The sequence below is a fragment of the Mastigoproctus giganteus genome, chromosome 2, assembly GCF_048544385.1.
Source record: "Mastigoproctus giganteus isolate SK-2022 chromosome 2, ASM4854438v1, whole genome shotgun sequence".
Taxonomy (NCBI): Eukaryota; Metazoa; Arthropoda; class Arachnida; order Uropygi; family Thelyphonidae; genus Mastigoproctus; species Mastigoproctus giganteus.
The window spans coordinates 58,555,948-58,576,140 of NC_143576.1; the positions used below are offsets into that span (position 1 = coordinate 58,555,948).

The following is a 20,193-nucleotide window of genomic DNA, read 5'->3' on the forward strand; positions in this document are numbered from 1 at the left end:
AAAACGTGTTTTAGGGAGAAAAAGCCCTATAAAAATTCCTCGTGTCATTGGTGGGACTCAAACCCGGGCCTTTTCCATCCGTCCGGTATGAGGAGCACGGTGACTGTAACTGGTGTGTTACCGCATAGCATTGTAGTTATAATTACAACACAAAACAATTCACCATTTTTGCTCAGAATGCCAATTATTTCTCTGTGACGACTGAAGACTTCTCTCATCCTGACATCGACGTAGCCATCAATATGATCAAATCCGACAAACCCCTAGCCCAGATTTTATTGAGGGGGAACCATGAAAAGACTGGAATACTCATGCAATCGTTTTCAAACTATTCAATTCGTGCCTTCATAGTAGGGTCATCCCCAAAAATCCAGTTTACTTCACAGATGTATGAAAAGCTGATGGCCCCTTTGCCTCTTCCACCCATCTTGGGAAAAGTCTTCGAGCGACTCTATTTCTTCAGGCCCCAGTATAACAACACGAGTTTTTGACTTTCAAGAGGATTTTTAAGTCCACTGTTCTGAAAATAGTTCCAAAGAGAGAGAAAGGGAGGTGTACTAGCCTTCCCAGCGCTTTTACCCAGAGAATAATCTCACTGTGAACTAAATTTCACTATATCTCCAAAGAAATAACCAGAGGCCTTGCCCCCACTTAGGCTCCATTCTGGGTCTAGATGCTTAGAACATGCTTCTGGATGACTGGTTGTATGTTTAGATTCCAAAGCTCAGCCCCTTAGAAAAATTCCACTGCTTTGTCATATTCTGATGATATCTTCCTAGTTATCAAAAGCATCCCTTATGCATACAGTTGAAGTATAGAAAAACTAAATTCTGGCAAATCGATGTCCTGGACAGACAAACACAGATCATAGCTATAAACAAAAGTCGAATCTTAATGATCAAAGGCTACCTTAATTTCAATAAACCTGTGACTTTTAGAAAAATGGGCAGTCTATCAAAGTGCAGAGGAGTCCGCACCTAAAGAAATGCATTGTGCTTTTTGAGAGGGTCCAAAGACGGGCAACTCGCCTGGTGAGATCGACAGATGGGCGTCCGTATGAGCAAAGACTTCGAATATGTGGTTGCAGAGCTTGAAAACAAGGCACCTTATAGGAGAATTGATTGAGGTGTTTAAGGCTCTGAGAGACAATAGCAAAATGAATAAGTACGAAAGTTTTATGGTTATAAATGATTTTAGAGCAAGGGGCATTAATTTCAAGTTACGGGGGAGATGTTTAGACTGGAATGTAAGAAGTTTTATTTTAGCCAGCGAGTTATAAATTACTGGCCCGGAGCAATATGGCCTTAGTTGCTAATGCTCCTAAAAAAAAAAAAAAAAAAAAAACAAATAACAAAAAATAACAATAAATTACTGGAATAAGTTACCTACATGGGTGGTAGAGGCTGACGTTTGCGGAAATTCAAAGGTCAGCTGGATAATTACCTATGGGAGGAGGGAAACACATAGGCTGTCTATTTCCTCTTCTCTTATTATTTTATTCTGTTTTTTTATTATATATATATTTTTTTATTTTATGTTATTATTATTATTTTTTTTGGCTGGTGTAGCATAAGCCATAGGCTTCCTTGCATCATGTGGCTGTTGTTAATACTAATAGCCAGGCTGTTAAATTTCATGTATTATCTTGGATAAAAAATAGTGTTTTGTCACACGTCTGAAGACCATAAGACATAAAATCAAACTTCACTGACAAGATTTCCAGTAGTAAAAGGAGAGACTGTAAGCTGAATGGTGGATTTCTGCAGCTCATGTATACAACCGTCTTTCTTTCCATTGTCTTGTAAGGACCGAAATACGGTGTACCATTGCACAGACAAAACAGTTCATTTGACCTGGGTTGAACGGACACAATGACCAATTTTTTTTAGATAACGTGAGCTTGTAGTGAGGTATCTATGGCTGCATTTCGTGCCCCCAAAGGGCAGGATTACCGTGGACTGTTAAGCTGTTTTTCGTCGAGTTGTCCATGCTCACAAAGAAAAAAAAAAAAAAAAAAAAAAAAACAGCAACTCACTTTTCTTGGAATGCAGAAAAGTGAGTCTGCATGGACTCACATGTCAAAGCTATAAAGACTCAAATATTAACCAAACTTCACTCAGTATAGCAGGAACACTGGGCCTGCCAAACGGAGTATTAACTGATTTATCACCAGGAAATCGATTCCGACTCTCACTGCTATCGATAAGAAACGTCCATATCAAATCTGGAAACTATATTTCTCATGACTGGCCATGATACTACATTGGTGTGCAAAATTTAAGGACCAACACTATTTCTAAAGGTTACAACCATAAAATCAAACGAAACAGTCTGTGGCCGTTCAGTAGGAAGCTGGCGCACATGCAAAAATTTGAATCATGATGAGAGGGCTCACATAAACAGAAAAAGCAGCAGTTAAGTGCAAATTACCGAATGGTGAGCACGATTGTTACAGACGTTCGATTGGTGTCATACAGTGCTACAGACAACAAAATGGCCAGTAGACAACATCCGGATAACTTTACCCGGTATCGAATAATTGGGAAGTGTGAGGAGTGTGGCTGCCGAGTTCGGTATCGCCCCTAGCATCGTCTCACGCTCGTGGTCGGCCTTCAGAAAGACAGATACAGCTGTTCGAAGGACCAGTGGTGGTCGTCCACAGATGACCGCTATATACTCCTACAGGCCAAGAGAAACCGACACCAGACAGCGGGATCCATTGCAGACCAGATGCACAGGAGGACTGTTTCTCAAAGACCAGTACACTGTGTCCCTTTAACACCTGCCGATCGGAGACACCGTTTACAGTGGTGCATGGAACACAAGGACTGGACAGCACCGCAATGGGGTAAGGTACTCTTTACTGATGAGAGTAGATTCAGTCTCAGCAGCGATTCTGGACGGCAGAAAATCTGGCGAGAGGTTGGCACACGGTATCGCCTGGCAAACATCACTGAAAGGGATCGATATGGCGGTCGAGATGTTCTCGTCTGGGGAGGCGTTATCTTGGATGGAAGTACACAACTCCAGATACTGGAAGGCGGTACTGAAACCGACGCACGCTACTGTACTGAGGTAATCCTTCCCCATGTGCGCCTGTTCCGAGGTGCCACTGGCCCCGAGTTCGTGTTTATGGATGATAACGCCACACCCATCGCACTGCAGCTGTTGCTATGCTTTTGGAAAGTGAGAACATTTTTAGTATGGATTGTCCTGCCCGTTCTCCTGATCTAACTCCCATCGAACACACAGGGACCACTCTGGGGAGACGCCTAGCGGCCCGTCCACACCCACGAGAAAGTGTTCACTAGCTGAAGATGGCGCTGACAGAGAATGGACGATGTTACCGCAAGAATTTATTAACAACGGACAGGCGGTGCAAAGCCAGCATCGACATTAGGGGTGGCCATATCTCCTACTGAGGACCACCTCTTCCCCTTGTTCCATCTTTGGCTTGTTATGTTTGTTATTTGGTTTTTAGGAGCATTATCAACTAAGGCCATATAGCTCCTTCATCTTTGGCAGTGATGCATCTGTATCATGGCAGCCAGTGCTATGTTGCCATTTTTGAATAAAGTCCCTCTGTACCGTTTTGTTTCCGTTTTTGTGTCGGTGTTGTTTCCTTCATCATTTCTGTACTTCACGGTAATTTCTGTACCTCTGTTTCTTTGGTATGCTTTTCTCATATTCAGGCCACTCCTATGAGAAACTACAAATGAAAACCTGAATGGTCCTTAAAGTTTGCACACCAGTGTATTTTGCAGTAGTATCATGAGTTGGGCTTCTCTAATGACACACTCTGTCACTGTAGTGAATTTCAAGATTAGGACCATCTCATCAATTAATGTGCAATCTATCCTCCTAAGTGGGACCTTCTACTTTCCCGATAGCCTGGATCATTTCTGCTGAATCTGCAGGCGTCCTTCCCACATCATGGGATAATTTACCTTGGTTAGAGACATAACTGGACTCCCCCGTATGGGATCTCCATTGAATAGTTGTCTCTGTCCATCTTCGTCCATGTTCCTTCTGCTGCTAACTCTGGCTGCTCACCAGCATAGGATTCAAGTCTCTCTCTCTCCTGCATGGCACTCTCCCCTCCAGAGGATCGCTGTGATAACTCCTGGATATTTACAGGAGTAGGATTACTAGTGATATCAAGATTATGTGCATTTTTTCCCCACATCTTATATAGGATTCTCCTCCTAATGTCCTCTGCACGTCAGCCATGACCATTAGCTTTTGCACTTTCTGCCTTTTCCCCACACAACTGTATCCATCCCTAACCATCCTTAAGATCCCTTGCTCTAGGCTTCTTTTGCTATAAATTTCCTTTGGGACGTTTTCTTATGTTCATTCTATAACTTCCCCTTTTAATCCAACACTCTACCTTATACACTGCTTTCCTTTTTCAAGGCTCACCTTTGCTCTCGTCTAGACAAGAACAATTGGATGCTATGCCAGAGTTTTAGTGATGTTGCAGTGATGTTTTCTTCCAAAACCATAGGACAGAAATAGGCAGTATGAACTGAGTGGATATCCCGCCTCCTCATGGCAGAGGATCTAGGTAGACTAATCAGTTTGACTAGAAATGCAAGGTACTGTATTTAGGTAGTAGTAATTCCCAAATAACATACCATTTCACAGTACCAAACTCGAGTTAGCGGAGTATGCCAAAGATTTAAAGTCAATTAAACCGACTGACCTGGAATTCTCTGAACAAAGCACACAAGCTGCTAGAACAGCTCAAGAGGTTGTGTCAGTAATATACAGGAACTTTTCGTACTGCACACAGGTTTGGAAACCAAGGAACACTGGAGTTATGTAAGTTGAATTATCTGGAAACTTGGCATATTGTTAATACCCTAATTGAAGTGTATCAGGCTTTAAGTGGATTATTTGAACTAAACATTAATGGCATCCTTACACTTTCTCCGGCAAAACACACAAGGGGACAAACATTTAAATAGGAAAAGGATGATTACAGAATAGATGTGAGCAAATTTGCAATTAGCTAAAGAGCAATCAATTTTTGGAATTAACTTCCACCTAGTGTTAAGGAGGTCAATAGTTAGAATGAATTAAGGAATACGAGGAGAAATTATTAATAGGAATGGGAAAATGAAGCGTTTTATTTATAATTTATTTTTGTCTGGTGCCGGCTAAAATATAATTCTTCCTTGAATCGTATAGCCAATATTAATACTAATTTACTCAGTTCGACTTTGGTTAAAGTCTCTCTTTTGATGAAACTCAGTTCGACTTTGGTTAAAGTCGAACTGAGTTTCATCAGTTTTTAATTTGCAAAAGTCACTAAGTAACTGTGTTTGCTAATTCTCTTAAATATAAAATCTAGAATGTATAGAATGTACAATATTAATAAAGCATCAGTCCATACGTCTAGAAATGCACTTGGACCTTACAGACCTCAACACAAATTTACGGTCATTGAAAATGAACTTTGTGCGGTAAACAGACACAGTGTACAAGAGCAGGAGGATCTTCTTCTGGAAATAACTCTGCAAAATCAAAATATCTTAAGAAGTACTGAATTATTTAAATTCCATTTTTATTCCTACGTACACACAAAAAGTGTAATATCATATGCACAGCTTGATAACTTACGTCAGTTTTTACTCTCTTCCACTCCCTTCTCTAAGAATTTAAATTTAAACACTAAAAGCAGATACTTTTTTGCTGAAAGTTTAATAGAATTTCTTTTCCTACTGACGTAGACTTTTTTTGCACATTTATCCTAGATAGAAAGAGCAGTCTTTTTAATCTTTAAAGAGAACTGTCAACAATATTCTTACTCAGAACCCCCGATGTTAGAAACTTTAGCTTAACCTTTCCTCTCTCTATATTTTTTTTTTCAGTGCCAGAGCTGGAACCTATGTTTGCCGAACCTATTCTCAACGCTACTATTCCCGTGGGGCGCGATGCAAGAATGTCGTGCGTTGTTGACCGACTTGGATCTTATAGGGTAAGTGGAACGAAGTAGCTTTCTCGTGTTGTGGTGTTAAGAGCGCCTTCAGCATATAATCGAATATTCCGTAACAGGAAGCCTTTATAACCTCAGTTACAGTGCGTTATATGAAAAGTGATATTCAGGCGCGCACATTTTTGGGTATGCCAAAGAGGTTGAACTAACGGTGATTTATTCATTAATAACATCTGCGTGTAATTCAATGCATGTTAGATGTATGCCTGATAATTATATTACTGATGTTATTTTTTCCCTCTCTCACCAGTTTGTCATTCACGATGGTTTCCCTTTTTCCATATACCGTTAGGGTTTATTCTCCACTTATTCAATGTAGTCAGTAACTTTTTATTTTTTATTATTCTACACCATTGTCTCCAGTCTCCTTTAGAATATCAAAATAAATAAATTAATTTAATTCAATTATCTCTCACATTTTGGCTTGTAATATAACCCAAATTACTGGAAATTCTTCTATAGCAATGTGTTTCTATATAAAAAAAAAAAGTTCCGTCGTAAAACAGAAGAATGTAATCGAAGAACAAAATAAGTGAAACCAATCCAAAGAGAAAAGAGGACTGGGATGGATATGTGTAAAAAAACCGCAAAATAATATAAAAGAATTAATAACGAGCATGTTGCGAAATACCAGAAACGAAGAAATATTTGGTAAGGTCCTCGTCAAAACAAAAAGGACGAGTATTGGTAAGTTTACGAAGTTGTGACAATGTATCACATGGGAACCTAAACTTGTTACCAAAAATCATGTATTAATTAATACATCATGAAGTATAAAGTATGTGTAATACATCGGGAAAATAATTCATAAATCAACTTTAGTTGCCACACGCATAAATGTAAAATTAAGGAAGGGAATATAATCAAGACCAGATGTAGAAGAGTTACCTCTTCCCTTACTCTTAGCCGGAGAAGAGTTATCTAAATAAGAGTACTTTTCGAGAAAGCTTCTTCAATATACAATTCTTCGATATTTACGACCAAAATATTGGCATAAATACAATAAATTTCTTTTGGGATATTTAAATGTAATTTTTATTTGAGATGCACTAGAAATGCTCCGAAGTGCTAACAGAGGTATGAGTTAACAAGTTAACTCATACCTCTGTACTGGAGGCATGAGTCAGGGAACTCCTGTCTCCCTCTTACGATATAAGCTTCGGAATCTGGCATACTTTAACAAAATTCAAATAACTATTAGCATTTAGTTCACTAAAAACAGAAAAGGACAAGTTGATAGGAGAAAAAAAGAAAAAGGTGGAAGGAAGAAGATTTATTTGATGTGGAAGATTTAAGTGATGAAAATATTGAACTGCCACCTGACGATATTAAAATTCCAGAAAAAAAAATTAAAGTTCCAGAACAAATTTCTGACGAAGGAGAAGATTTTCAGTTGTTAAAGTGGTGGAAAAAAAAAAATGTATTTTTTGCTATCCCTGCCAGCAATGTTACTAGCGAAAGGTGTTTTATTTTTCGGCGGAATTTCTCATCAAGGAAGGACTCAGTTGAACCGAAAATTGTCTATGATGTCCTCTTTCTGCATAGCAGTTTTTTTAAAAAATGTGCAAAATTAATTATGTATTAATTAATACATAAATTAAAATATTGATTAATTCATAATTAGTAATAATAATGTTAATTAATACATAATCAGTAGTGATAATAATATTAATTAATACATAATTAGTAATAATAATGTTAATAATAATATATTAAATAAATTGAACATATTAATAGTAATTATGCTACTGTTAATATATTTTCAGTACATTTATTACTATTTATTTATATATTATATACGATAAAAATCAATATTGTTGATAAAGTGACTCGTTGCATTATTATTGATATATAAAAAACGAAGACACATTTCTTAATATGTTGTCAATTTTTATGCAATTAATTTTTTATTTTATTATATTATTATTTATTTTTTGCGGGTACAGACAGAGAAGGTCGAATTTAGGTGCGAATCTAATACAATGGCTAATCCACACTCACATGTAGATATTTCCTGGGCACATGCTGTGTTCAAACCCAATTAATACCTGAATAAAAACTACACTGGTGTTCAAAGAAAGTGCATCATCCTCTTAAAATTGTAATTGTCGTCCGAATAACGTAAGTATGTGGTAATATTTCTTACAGATCAGATTTACACAACTAGGTGATGACGCAATATTGCACCAGCTGTTATTTTCAGCTATATAAACACGCTCTGCAGAGTTTCAGTCAGTCATTCCTTGCTTGTGTCAGCGGTTATGCCTTAAAAACCGTAAAGCTTCTTCATCTGAGCTGAAAAGAGAATGGGGAGAACATACAGGAGTGGTAGCAAGTGCAGTAACAATCAGAAGACGCCTCTTCAAAAATGAACTTGTAGCCCGTCGTTCTAAGAAGTCCCTCCCGACAAAAAAAAAAAAAAAAAAAAATGAAAACGTCCACATTAATTTGGTGTAAGGAGCATGTCAAATGGATCCCCGAGCAGTGGAAGTCAGTTATTTTCTCGGATGAGAAGAAATTCAACCTGCATGGCTCTGATAGGAGACAAACGATTCGCCATAGATGTGGTGAAGAATACCACCCAGACTGTATGGTGTCTACAGTGAAATTCCCTGCCACCAAATGATATGGGGGTACATTTCGTATCGCGGAGGTCACCTGCAGTTTATAAAAGGTTCCGTAAATGCAAAGGAATGACTGGAAGAGTTGCAGTCATTTCTTGCTTGTATCAGCGCTTATGCAAACCATTAGAGATCATTTCACCCTGCCAAGTAACTGCATCTTCCAGGACATATATGAACTCCTATTGTACATTTATTCTGTAAATTTGTCCTTCTAGTCTCGGCTGTCAAACTCCCCCTGAAACATTTCCTAAACTGAAAAATATTAAATAAATAAATAAAATAAGAGTCAGTATATCCGTCCTATATGCCAGGTACAATTTTATTTCCGGAACTGTCCAATCCGGAAATAAATGTGGTCACTAGTTTAATCTCATTCTGAAATTATGCTTCTGTAAAGAACAGAATATTCTTCTTTATTATCTATGGTATAGATAATAAAATTCGGGCGAAAGTTAAGAAAATACATAGAATTTATAAAGAAATTGAGAAATTAGCAGGCTTTATGAAACTGAGTGATGAATAAAATTTTATACATATGTGGATTAAGAGTACGATAAATTTGAAGTTTATTTATTAACTGAAGGAAGCGAAGCAGAGGACTGAATGTTGAGCTAAAAGCGGCTAAATGTTGAGCACGAAGGACAGTGAGAAATAAGTTTAGTGAAGAAATTCAGACCAGGGTACAGAGAAAAAAAGGTTCAATAAGAGATGGAGAATCAGTAATAGAGTTTATGATTGCTCCAAACGAAAACATGGAGTTGCCCAGAACAGAGAGGGATTCTGAAACAGGTAAAATTATTCATCAATCATTCAATGAAAAACAATAGAATAATTCGTTAAAAATAAGGGAGCTATATCTCGACTGGAATGGAAAATTATAAAATTTTGCTGAGCCTGAGTAAACAGAAAATAAAACAAGATTTCCTTTGTCACTCTAAGTAGGAGAATTGATAACTCTGTAAAGTTTAGTATCATCTGTATAGAATGGCCACTTAACATCAGCAGATTAAAATATACAATTGGCACGACCCCCGTTGGTTGCACAGTTGGTGTAAAAGCTGTCTTCCCAACACTGGGTGGAAATGACCTGAGTTTGAATTCCGTTGATTACGCGAGGAATTTTTATGGGCCTTTTTTTCACAACGTGCTGAGTTAGCCGGTCTCAAGCAAGAGTTTTCTCTCCAGGAAACTCAGGTTTTTCTCGCAAAAAAAAAAAATAAAAATATATATATATATATATAAACACGGCATAAGCACGTCGTCTGTGGGGATTTCAATCTCCCAAATACCATGGGGAGCCTCAAGAGAAGACTGCATCAGCGTCTAGACATATTAGGTCTTAAACTGGTGAGCACACCACCGACGAGGGGTGAAAGCACACTGGACCTGGTGTTGGCGTCAGCAAATTGTGTAGCTAATCAAAAACTCCGGCTCACCCTCGGACAGAACTGCCTTCTCCCTAGCTAGGGCACTTTTTATTAGGAACAAGAGGCAGGCAATAAAACTTCACTTAGAAGCTACCATAAATAAGGGGAAGCCCTTACATAGAAGCAAATCAGAGGACGCCATCGACTCACTCAATCTGAGCAGTTGGCTCGACCATATCACTGGGTTCGCCGCTCAGCCAGAATCCACTACACCAATGGAATTCTCAATCAATCCGATTTCAACAGACCCCTTAAATTCAGTTCAACTCACCAAATATCAGCTGATTGATGCAACAAATAGTTTAGCACCTACGGCCGCATCCGGCGCCGACGGGATTCCTCAGTTTATGCTGAAATGCCTGAGTACATTTATTGTTGATCCCATTCTGTCGTTAATTAACAAAATCCTTCATCAAAAATTCTTCCCTCCTATATGCCATGTCTTTCTAGTAAGACCGCTGCCAAAAATACGCTCTGCTTCTCAGCCCAGTCACTTCCGTCCTATTTCTTCTGCATCAAGCCTATTAAAGATATTTGAGAAATCTCTTCTGAAAATGTTAACCACCCAAATAATGCCACATCAGCCACCGCAGATCCACTATGCCACCCGGTCAAGATCCACCGCTAAAAATATAGTCACCACTACTACAAAGATCCTCGAGGCATTTGAGCACGGTTCGGAAATCACCGTTACTTATATCGACGTCAAGGCAGCATTTGATTCCGTGTTCGTTCATGCGTTGGCAAGGCCACTAAGTGAGTATTACCTCATTGGAGGAGACGTGCTCTGGTTTATTCAGACAATGCTTAAGAACAGGACCATTATTGCTCGCGATGGCAATCTGCGCTACACCAGGACTATTACAGCTGGAGTCCCATAAGGCAGGTCCTCTCTGGTATCTTCTTCTCAGCTGTTCTTCTGCCTTTCGTGACGGGCCAAACTGATATTATCACCTTCGCTGATGATATAAAGCTCTTCACTGCTATCAACCCTGGAGACACTGCTGCCTAAACAAATGCCTTAATCGTACAGAAAATCCAGAACCTAGAGGTCTTTCTATCCGGTTTCGGCCTTCACATCAATTCTGAGAAGTCGAAACAGTTGACCTTCTCGCTCAAACGCAACCCAACAATGGTGCAACCCAATATAAGAGGATCTGCGATTTCTGCTGTTCAGCAACACACCGATCTGGGCGTTATCTTTGACCAGAAGCTCTCCTTTTTACCACACATAGACCATCTGCAAATAAAGTTCTGTCGACTCCGGTGGATGCTTAAGCAACAACTTATACATGTCCACGACCAGGCCGTTGGGTGCAGATATATTAAGACATGTATCTATCCGGTCATACTTTATGGCGCAGAAGTCTGGACCTCAACTGCCACAAAGCATCTGAGACGGATTTTTGCGGGTGAATTTTGGCTATTGAAGTGGGCCGTATGGAAATTTCGTCTTCCCCCTGCACCAAGGACCAGGCAGATGGCGACAGCTCTAAACATCAGACGTCTTCCTGCCATTATTCATGAGAGAAGACTCGTCTTTGCTGTCAAAATGTTCGTTGGCATTATTTCAGAACCAGACTTCTGGGCTAACTGCGGATGGAGAATCCCAGTACCAAGCCTTCCGGCCAATCCAGTCCTCCAGGCCACCCCAAACCGGTTAAAGTTATCCGATCGGTTCTTACCTGTGCAAATGCTGCAGTACAAACACTCCTTGGATGGCGACCTCTATAAATTCGCATTGGATAAAAATACAGGCAGAACTTACTCCATCGACTTCCTTCTTAGGACCGCGTCACAGGATATTAGAACCAGCCCCCAAGGACCTGTCCATCAACTGCCATGGATCCATCACCAGTGTTCCAACTTTCTGCGCCTGCTCAAATGATTTCAGCACTGTAACAGGACTGCTCCCTAGAGAATAATTTAACTTGATAACATGATGATGTGTAAACATTTTCATATGTAAATTTTGCAATTTTTTTCCATTATATTGTATTAACCTTTACTGTAAACCCCTGGCTTGTAGACGTGAAGGATATTGTGTACGGCGTGTGCCTTTTGTATGCAATAAGGAGTTCTTCTTCTTCTATAATATAGCCTAAGTCGCTGATGCGCCTAAAACCATACAAGCAACACGCGGCAAGGCATTAAGATAAACAATACATAAACAGAAGCAGATCCAAGCGTGATCCCTGATGGACACCTTGTGAAACGGTAAATAGATGAAAGGCCTTTAATTATAACATATGATTGATAATTGCGTGACAGAAATTCAAAAAACATCTCGTACAGGGGGTGGGACTTGTATGACAGCTTTAAGAGAAAGATCAGTATGAACAAAATCAAATGCATCAGAAATATCAAGGGAGAGAGAATCCGTTCGGCTTCCTTTGTTCATGTTAACTCGTAGTAAAATAAAAAATATGGCTAGATTTCAGAGAGTTAATTTTCTTAGAAGAAAAGCACATTGGTGGATATTGTTAATAAAAAAAGTGAAGGTGGCCAAGATATTTATAAATTATGATTCCAAAAATTTTAGCAATAGTGTTCAGTGTAGTAAAATACTCATCATAAATTCAGTAATTATTCATCATGATATATCACAAACACAACAGCTGCATTTAAACAGCTGAACGAAAACTATCAAATAAAAATCTTATTATAATCAATGCTGGCATTATCCCATAGTGTTCCAACTAAAATCAAAAGCTTCCAGAAAAAATTTCCGGAAAGACGGAGAACTCTACGGTTTAACGTTTTATTATACTATATTTTATTTTTTATCTACAAGTATCTTACGACGCCTGATAATGCAATGCATTATCAGTCGCCATCGTTATTTTCCTCCTCCATCGAAGTTAAAAACTAGCTAAGTAACATTTTGCTAACAATGGCTGAGCAGAAGTGAAAAAAAAAATTAAATGAAATCTTTCTTGTTCACCTCTTATGTTTTTTGTTATTTTCAAATTACTAAAAACAATTGCGTCGGTGCTAGCGTACACAGCTAACCCATAATGCTGCTGAAAGGGTGAAATTTTACTGATGCTTTCATTTTATCTCCATACTTTATATTAAATTTCACAAAGATTGCAACCTGGAAAAACGCTAAAGATCAAACGTCAATTTTTTGTTGTCCTTTGAGAGATCAGATGACATACATTTATGATAATAAATTTAGATTTCGTTGTATAGATTTCTTTTTCCGATACTGAAGTGTAGGTTAACTTTCATGCAGCTTGAAACAGAAGGTAATACAGATTATTGTCAACAGTTTTAATATTGTTTCTCCTTTACGTCCTTCCATTTTTAGCTTAAATTTTTTTTCATTATTTTATGTTTTATGCTGTCGCTTTTTTCTCTTTTTTTTTTTTTTTTTTTTTTTTTGGTGAAGCATTGTCGTTCTGTTATTAAGAAAACCCTTGTAAATCTGTCTGACAAAGCAATTAAAATCAAAATGACGGTTATATGATTTATATAGAAGTTAAAAAATGCTCAACGTGATTTGTATTATGTAAATAGTGTGCCGATAAAACATCTCGTTATAATCTCTAACAATCTGTCATTCTGCCTGATGGAAAATCTTGTAGCCAATAAAAGACTACTCTAGTGTACCTTAGATTTGTTGAAGCACTACAATATACAAATTATAAAAAATGATAGGTTGAGAGGAAGAAATTTGAGATTTTTTGTAGAAATTGTTTGGAAACACCGAACTAGAAATCTTACTCTTTACTCGAGTTTATCCTATGTTCCCAATGTCTTTTTTAATTATTCCGAATTGCCGTGATAAATAAGTATTAATGGGTATATCTGGAACTTCTTTAAAAGAAACTACAAGCCAAAAATGATCGAAAGCCTTGGAAATGTCGAGAGACAGAGAGAAACTGCTTGATTTTCACAAACTTTTCCATCAAATTTGTCCAAGAGATGATATACCACCTGTGGATCAACACAACGGAGTCCATATTAGCGATCATTTACCAGATGAAAATTTTCGAGATAGTTTAAGAGATGACTGTTGATGGATTTTTCCGTTATTTCAGAAAGCCCAGAGATATGAAATGGGACTGCCCGGTAACACAGTGGTATCGTCACAGTCCTCCCCACACCGGGTGGAAAAGGCCCGCGTTCGGATCCCGTCGATGATGCGAGGAACTTTAATGGGCTTTTTTCAGTTCGTGGCTGAGTTAGTCAGTCTCAGGCGTAGATAGCGAGGTTTTTTCCCCCAGAAACTACGTTTTTTTCGTCCAGCAAACAGGAAAATCGACCTGAGAACACACGCGATTTATGGACAAAATAAATATATGGATATATGTAATCATTTACGGGGAACCCTAATATCATATCATATATATATATATATATATATATATATATATGCAATGGGAGGATATTTGAATGGGGAGCATTTATCACCGTTTTTAGAAATTGGCTGGACATGAGAACATTTTCAAGCGAAAGGAAAGCTCTAAGTTATGATTTACGGAATAGGAAAGTGTAAAGAAACATTGCAAAGAAACAGGAGCAAGCTCAAGCACACAGGTATTGAGTAGAAATGCAGAAATTCAATCAGGAGCTTGTGGCGTAAAAATTGTTCTGAATTCTTCTATCAGTCTTCTGTTGGAGCCACCAGGGAGGCAAATGTAGGAATGTAGTAAGTCGACTTTATCACGCAAAAGAATCATCACGTCGTAGCAGGGGTGGCGATATAGATTAGATAGAAGTTGCGGTCAATAGCTTTGGAAGAAACTGGAATATCTCGACTACCATTTCAAAAGGAAGCAGATTTTCTACCTTTTGCCTGTTCAAATTTGACTTTTTATTGATTAATCGTTGTTTACAATTTTACAAACTTTAGTGCAGGCAAAAAATAAATAAATAAAATAAGGTTGAGATTTGGATTCAAACGAATTGGGAGCTGCAGCTGTTTGTTGGACAGCCTTAGCACATTTATTTGAAAAACCAAGTTTTAGCTAAAGGATGAAATTTTAAGATGGAATGCTAAATAAATGATTTCAAGTTTACAAGGATAATTTCACTGACGTGAACTGGAATCGGAAGAATTAAAAACAGCAATCTAACTAAGGAAATGGAGAACAGAATTCATTTAGATCAGCCAAGTTAACACTCTTATAATGCTCCTTTCCTTCAAAAAAAAAAAAAAAAAAAACAACTAGATTATTCAGTAGTTGGTCCAGATTTACCAATAGCGACAGTCTCAGTTCTGTCCAACGGGCTATCTAGCGGCCGGCTTGCGAATACCATTTCTGCGTGACACTGTCCATAAGATATCACTCATACTGCATGATAGAAGATATGGGGGTTGCCGGAGGCTATTATGGAGAATAAGCATACGTTTCACCACCTCAAATAAGAGTAATTTACTACATCCCGGTGATAGGGTGAAGCGTAATCCCTGTATTATGCAGACCCCACACATCGAACCCTGCTTACGCTGGTCCACAAGTGGTTAGTGACCTCATCACACTAGGTGCAGTTTTGTAACGCTGCATTCAGTGTTACTTTATGTGCAAGATCACAGATCTTGCTCATTGAAGTATACCCAAAGTTACTAACTTCTAATAGCAAAAACCTAGCAGTCATGCTGCCATGCCTACCTGGAAGAATGTCTGTTATTCAGCTCAGGGTATATTCTGGATCTGACAAACTGTTATATTCATTATTATGTTTCATTTTCGGATCAGAATGAAGGTTTCGTAAATGGCAGGAACGCATAAATTATGTTTTTTTTTTCTTGTGTGTCTGTGTTAGTCGAAAATTCGTTATTACCAGAGCTTTGCTCTGGAGACTATAATTCAAAGCCCACCTGTATATTATTGATACAAAAATATTGCCTCCGTTTTTCTTTTGGCCTCGTATCATGTGAGTATCGGTAGATACTGAAATTATAGAGCTTGTGATATTGCAGCTTATAATGGAGTCTTGGAAGACAAGAGTCTTGATGTAGGGTTTCAGAATAAGATGATTGAATGCTTATCTGGAAGGTCCTCTTCGCTAGAAATCTTCATGGTAAGCAGCCGCGCAATGACGTGTAGGTTCCTACCATGACCTGTCCCTTGGAAATGTGCCCAGGTCAGTATGAAGAATAGCACGCGATTCATAGCCGATCATGGAGTAGAATTGCCACCAGATACTGTTGAATGTAATATGCAATATCAATTGGATCATGAAATATTGTCACATTCTAATCGTCTCTTTATTCCTTCTTAATTCTATCCTGATGTTTTCACCATGAAATAAGGCGGCGAATATTTGTTTCAGAAAAACTCGTATGCTGTGTCTGAGACAGCTAATTCAGTTGAAAGGCTTCATGTTGTTATATCATTATCGGGATCTGAAACCAGATCTTCCTAAAGTGATAACATTTGATATCACCGCTATCCTGTCAAGGAAACACAAAGTGATTACAGACAATTATCTAATAAAAAAATTGCCAACCGTTAGGGTTTTTTTTTTTTTTTTTCGCTAAATCAACTAAAAGTATCAGGAGTCAGGGTATTGTGTCTGCAAATTGCGTTTCTATTACGAATGGCAAAAGATTATTGAAAAGACTACTTAGGTGTTAAAGTCCTAAGTTATATAATTTAAATAATGCCATTAAACATTGCAAACTGTGATATTAACCATCTGATAATGAACACCATCCTTCTTTGCGGTTATTGAAAACCAATCTTCTGTTTTCTATAACTGCACATAGAAATTGTATTATATTTATTAGCATATTAAGCGAATTCCAGCCAAGATCACCATTTACTAAACCTCGCCAAAGCAAGCATTACTGACGACAGTCTGCGTGTCATTAACTTTTATGAATAGATTTCTTTCTTCAGTATACAAAATATCTAACATTTTAACAATTCGCAAACATTCTCTATCGTTCATCTATTCTCTAATTCGTCGTTATTTAGAGAATAATAACCATTAAAAGGCAGAGCCCTGTGTAATTCTCCATTTTATTCTTTAAATAGCTGATAGTTGTGTAACTCAACGGATGACCTATTTAAGAAACGTCATCTTCTTTAATTCTCTTTCATATCCTAAGTGCGTTTGGTCAGAATCTCGTATATTGTAAAGTTTTTAACTATTTTTATGGTTTGGGTATGTGGGATTAAATAAAAATCTAATTTCTGTTTAATTAATAATGTTGCAAAGTATCCCTGCCTAATTATTTAAAAAAATATATCACGCTATAATAGCTGTATTTTTAATTTATTTTGGAAAAAAATAATTCGTGTACTGTAACAGCAATAACAGATTTCCATCTGTTATTGCTATTATGATCTTCAGTTTAACTGACTGTCTTCGTGGTAGATGTTTTCTTCTTTCTAAGCATTTCTTCAATTTTTCATTTTATTCATAAACTGGAGAATGGCGACCACAAAATTTACAAACCAAAAAAAGTTCGTTTCCAGAAATCGCATAAGAAAACCATGCACTGATCACATTCTTCGACCACAAAAGGATAATTCGTAAGCAATTCGTTCCAGAAGGAACAACTATTAACAGCGATTACTGCTTAAATGTATTGAAACGTTTCTTTGCGAGAATCAAGCGCGTGCGGATAGCTAATAAATAGAACAGAGGTTTGTTGGCAGCTGCTTCAGAACAGTGCGCCTTCTCACACAGCGATCAACATGCAGAATTTATTGGCTATCAAGCAGGTTTCAGTGTTCTGTCGCCCTCCCTACTCTTCTGACTTGGATCCAGCAGACTTTTTTCTGTCTCCAAGTAGAAATTGACGTTGAAAGGACGTCGATTTAATAGTGTTTATGATATTCAAAAGCAGAAAGAAATACAGAGAAATAAATACCTTCACAGCATACGAGTAAGAAAAATATTTTTCTTATGCATATTTTGAATACAGTTTCATTACTTTTGTGAAATAAATAAAAACTTAAAGTTATAAATAACGATGTCATAATTTACGAAAAATTAGTTTTTTCTCTATTGCCATAAAATTCTTAAACTACCATAACTTGATACTTGGTTTTCATTCTACCAGCTTTGCCATAATCCCCAGATATTTCTTCATTGCCAAAAAAAAAAAAAAAACAACAACAAAACCTGCGCATTCTCCTCCCTCCCTTTTTTTTTACCTACTTTATTTCGTTTACTTGCACCAGGAAACACATTTATCAGCTATCCGTGATGGTCTTAAGTTACTCACGGAGCTGTGTTTCTCCTATAACGAGAGATGCTTCGTTTGGAAGTGAAATCACAGACATAACAAGTCATGGGAGTGTAGTACAAGGTAACTTCGTGTCTTCAGCCTTACTGGCGACCTTGACTACTCCGCTGACTTCGTAGCAGGCACGTGAATAATTGGATTGGTCGCCAAGGAATGTTGGAAGCATCTCTCTCTACATCTCAGTTGTTTGGATACGTTGTTTCTTTCCTTGTTCTTTGTGCATTCAGTTACTTAACTCTCTTTACTCACGTAAGAGATATTTCGAGTTCTTGAAACTAATCCAAGAAACAAGTGAACCAAATAAGAATGACTTCACTTCAGTGAATTGCTTTCATTGCAGCATCGTATATACAATCAGTGTAATTATCTAATAATGGTAACACAAATAACAAATTGTTCACTGTGAGTTGTTATTTGTATTGCCATAGAATTAAGTTCATATTAAAACTTTTGAACAATAATAATCTTAAGAAAATCAATTCTTAAAGCATTTCAGACTTCTGTCTTTGAATTGGATACTTTGCTCTCTCTCTCTCTCTCTCTCTCTCTCTCTCTCTCTCTCTTTCCATGGCAATAGTTAGCTTTTGTTAATTCGTTAATATAATTACTTATATTTTAATCAATGTGAGAAAAAAATTAACGAGTAAAACTAATAAAACGTCCCTTGCAGAAAAAAAAGTTGACACAAATTAGTATATTTCGTATATCTTTCTGTGAATATTCATTATCAAGTAACAAAGAGAATCTGCCTTTTACCTTTCTATCTGTGAGAAATCTCCGATATGTGAAAAGTGTCCTGAGTGATGAGTTAAGGAATTCTTTTTCGAGTTTCTCAAACTAAAACTAATTTACACAACTCTTGACAAATGCCATTCTGGAAACAATTTCCTTCATTACCTGTGGGTACATTTATAACGACAACTACAGTATATTAGTAACAAGAACAAGTACTTACTACATGATGTTCCCGTCAGATTTTCGAATTTACATTTTCATCAGTGATCCATAATTATACAACCTCTTTCTCCAACCCTTTACTTCTACCGTTATTTTCTCCGAATTGTTAATTCGCAGAAATCCGTTTTCCATTCTACTGTTTACTTTGTTATTCGTCAAACAGAAAGTGGGATTAATGGGGTAAGGTACGACTGATAGGACCGGCGTGATTAAAGCAGTTGACCTTTCTCCACGTGGTAGGGATGGAAACTTGGTGGTAGCGGTCTGCGAGACTCTGGGCTAAGTGGCCAATTCATAAACATAATATACTATAATAAACAACGCTGCTACAACGCTTAATGGCACAGACCTATGGTACACACGAAATGGTACTACACCAAGAATGGTAAAAAATTCAGGCTTGTCCTTTGGTCCGGGAACCACCAACGCAATAGAAATAAATGTCTACATTTCCAATTGGTGAGATGTTGTAAGCATGGGCTGGTCAGCACTAAATTATGACTACAAATGAATAATCCACTTCACTGGTATTCTAGTGGTTTCAATATTTGTGATATGAGAATTGCTCAGTACTTTTAACATTATAAAGTACTTTGGGTAAAAACAATCAATTAATCCGATAGTTTTTAAAGTGATAATGGGCGTCTCACAAAGAAGTGAGAAGTATTAATTGTTTTTAGCATTACTTCATATTTGGATATTGCATCGAATGGCTAAGAGCAATATGAAGTTTTTTTATACATTTTAATGCTTAGACGTCACTCCACTCAGTGATACCCATCAGCCTAAAACACTCCTTTCAATTTTCACCTACTTTATGAAAGTGTGCGAGCGAAGGAAACAGAATTCGCCGGAATAAAAATCAACTCACGTAAAAATAATCTGCTTTGAATTTGGAAGAAATGATTTTTGGAATCACTCAAGAAAGCTAATTACTGAGACGATATTATCTCTTTTGTGACACGTGCTTTT

General features: G+C 37.5%; 1 protein-coding gene across 2 annotated transcripts in view; it reads left to right on the forward strand.

Moving 5' to 3' along the window:
- Positions 1-20,193, forward strand: part of LOC150089315 (lachesin-like) — a 758,400-nt gene that overhangs the window by 491,350 nt on the left and 246,857 nt on the right. For both annotated transcript variants that reach the window (XM_090368493.1, XM_090368494.1), the window contains exon 2: positions 5,877-5,983. In XM_090368493.1, coding sequence (XP_090224619.1) covers positions 5,877-5,983 — 107 coding nt within the window. The remainder of the gene's footprint in view (positions 1-5,876; positions 5,984-20,193) is intronic.